General features: G+C 42.4%; 1 protein-coding gene across 1 annotated transcript; it reads right to left on the bottom strand.

Annotated features, from left to right (window-relative positions):
- Window positions 1–74: 74 nt before the first annotated feature.
- LOC112460444 (brain-specific angiogenesis inhibitor 1-associated protein 2-like) lies at window positions 75–2,697 on the bottom strand (the record flags this gene model as incomplete). The annotated part of the gene is made up of 3 exons (XM_025025104.1): window positions 75–347; window positions 879–1,064; window positions 2,457–2,697. Coding segments are annotated over 3 exons (534 nt in total), but the record flags the coding sequence as incomplete, so codon positions are not given.
- Window positions 2,698–3,274: the final 577 nt, after the last annotated feature.

Below are 3,274 nucleotides of genomic sequence, written 5' to 3'. Positions count from 1 at the left end.
TATTGACAAAATAATAATTGATATTTATTGACAGAAATAATAGAGTGATCAATAATGAAAAAGACAACTGATATAATAATAGGTGCGCGGTTTAAGGTCCACGTGAGAATGTTTACCAATTTACTATCTCAAATGCACGCGGGATTTCAACGCGAAATGTTTGGAGTTGGAAGGGTTAATAACGAGCGACCATAAGTGCGAAATTTCGGCATTACCCTACTCGAGATCGGGAAGGTTTACTTACCCCACAGTGTCGTCGATTATAATTTCGGTGTACGCCAAGGGAAACCACCCCGTGCTTTGAGTGCGCAGATTTTCACCAAATTGCCATCCCTTCTGACGGTCTCCTGAAAAAAAGAACGAGAAATATGCAAATCCTTGAAACTCGCTTGCGCTTCCGGCCTCATTAACATTTTTGCAACGGAGGTCCTTTTTAATTGTAAACATATTTAAAAAACCGGAGAAAAAAAGCAAATTTATCTTTATCTCATCGTTGCCTCTAAATATCTCCGGTGCGCGCAAAATACCATTGACATGTGAGTTCGAAATTACAGTTAATTACAATTCTAGTAATTATTTTACGATAAATATTAATAATTGAGTAACTAAATATATATTAATTAAAATAGATAATATCATTTTGATATCATCAATGTTGCAATTAATATGAATTCTAATTAATTGGCATTTTTGCCTCAAAAAGTATTTAAAATAAATTAAGATATATATATATAGTTGTAGCACTTACGATCGCAGCTATCGCGTAATGAATTAAACAGAGTGCGGGGTACGTCGGTCAACGATTGCACCAGGAACGGCGTGCTACAACTTTAGGACACCGTGTATCGTATCTACGAACGTTGCGAGATCAGACTTACCCATCAGCGCGATGAGATCACCCTCTAGAAAGCTCAACTGATTCTCCCCCGAGCTAAGATAGGCAAAGAGAGCTCTGGCGAGGGGGGCGTCTCCCCAACCCCCGGCGCCGACTCCGGTGCCACTCGCGCTGTTACGGGACATCGGGGGCGCCATGGATCGAGGTCGGGGTGGGGTCTCTGGAACCTCTGGAAACCAGAAGCGCTGTAACTGACTGACCGAGCCCGAGTGAACGGCGTAGAGGGGAAAAGGTGGCAGGGGGATGAGGATGAGCCCGGGATAATGCGGGGGTAGTTTCAGGGTAAACCAGGGCAATTAGGTCAGCGTACGATAGCAACGGTCGGGGTGAATGTCGGAAGGAGAATGGGCATCACCCCCGGAGGGACATCGAGGATAGGAGGAAGAAACGGGATTCGCGAGAATTGTCCAGAAATATCAGCGGTGCATTATTATTAATGCGCGGCCATTCGTACGTCGTCGTGGTAAATTAATTCGCGCGAATTTACACGCGGTACTAAACGTGAAGCAACGACGTTGATTTCCGACATTGAATTGTCCCGGGAGGCGCAATAAGATTAATTAATGGTTTAATTCATCGTCGCGATAAACGCGACAAGAATATTTATGCTCGTTGCGGTTATTTATATCGTATTTATAATTATCCGGTTTTTCATTTCCCTCTACGTGCAAGCGTGACGTGATATTGTCGGGAGAAGAAACCTAAAGAACTGAGGAATATTCGATGTAAAAGCGGCGCACATAATGACGAACGTGATGGATCGACGCGACACGCGACACCGCAAGGATGAAATACAGTCTCGGGTCGCGTTGCACAAACGAAAGCATATTCCGTTTTTATTGCGCGCGGGACTCGATTCCGGAGCGCGCCGGAGAGCCTCGGGTTTCGACACGAGTCGCCTGAATCTGATCGCGGCTGAAATTTATACGATCGGCACGATAGGTCTCGCGAAAAGCGAGTGGAAACGTCAGCGCAAAGGCTCCATTTCGCCGATTTTTCTCGATTGTCTCTGATCAGTTGACAGCCCGTTGCCATTGTTGTTGTTGTACGGTAGCATATGCGATGCGATGTACAATGAACGAGCGATCCGTAGATAAATCATCTTAATTCAAATAAGTTCTAAATTTACGTTATATGTATACATATGAATACGTTCATATGTATTTTAATGAAGTAGAGGAAAGTTATTTAATGTAATCTAAAATTAAGTCTGATTTATATTTAATAATATGTCGTATTCCGTTTATTATGTTGATTAAGCTAACTATCTAAAAGGATATTTGCATTATAATAACATGCAATATATAACAGTTTAATTGTTCCACGTGCAATTACTGAATTATTTGGCCAGGTATATGCGGTTTAGTTTAGTCCAATTCAGTTTAGTTCGGCGTAGTTGCAAATTAGTTTAGTCGAGAGTTTGGTTAATTTTATCCTGTGAATGTAAGGATGCTTGATTCGGTGGGGAGCGGCAAATTTTCGGGGATGGGCGCATGGCGTAGCGCGAAAAATCGATATCATTGTCGCAGAATAAAAAAAAGGAAACGGCAGAACGACGTACCAGGGCCGAGGGATAATGTCGAGGCGTGCAGGTTGGCCTCCGACCTCGCTCGGGAAAGAGCGGCGGGGAGATGGAGCGCCGGACCGAGGTGGCCGCCGGACGACGGCGGGTTTCCGGGTAGCGGACCCAGTCGCAGCTCCAGACAGGAGCTGTCCATACTCCGTGTCTTCCGCAATTGCGAGCTCATCGTCGTCAGCTCGGAGCCGCCGTTTTCCTCGTCCTCCGGCCAGAACGACGTTTGCTACAAAAATGTAGATTGCCGTAGAACTGCATTTCCGTGACACGCCTCGGCAATATATCTTGACGATATTTTTCATTCGTATGTGTATATATAAGATCTCAAAAATTTCGGGTACTTACAACTCGACCGTTCGCGTAAAAATATATACGGCGGTCTCGCGTTGCGCGTGTACTTGGCGCGAAATACTACCGTGTTTCTTGATTGTACGCTCTAATTTGTTAATTTTAGAACAACGCTACGAATATAGCATAAACAGAGGTTGTTTTTCCAGAGAACAAAAAATTTTTAATATATATATTTTCTTTATTTTTCGTCGAATAATTATTCTTTTTGAAACAATCAATTATCGCATATTATTATTCTTAAAATTCAAGGTCTCTATAGTTTCTGGAATATTGGTTAAAAAATCTTTTACCTTAATTCTTAAATACGAATTTTTTTTAGAAGGAAGATGCTTTTCTAAAATCTCTTCATAAAATTTTTACCGAGATACATAATATTCGCGATTTATAAGGTCTTTTGCAGAATTCATACGAAAGGTAGTAAGATCCTAAGTAGCAAGATGACGTCTAAAGAC

This window comes from Temnothorax curvispinosus, unplaced genomic scaffold (genome assembly GCF_003070985.1).
Source record: "Temnothorax curvispinosus isolate PA1 unplaced genomic scaffold, ASM307098v1 QBEX01010570.1, whole genome shotgun sequence".
Classification (NCBI taxonomy): domain Eukaryota; kingdom Metazoa; phylum Arthropoda; class Insecta; order Hymenoptera; family Formicidae; genus Temnothorax; species Temnothorax curvispinosus.
This window is presented reverse-complemented; position numbering and strand designations above follow the sequence as displayed.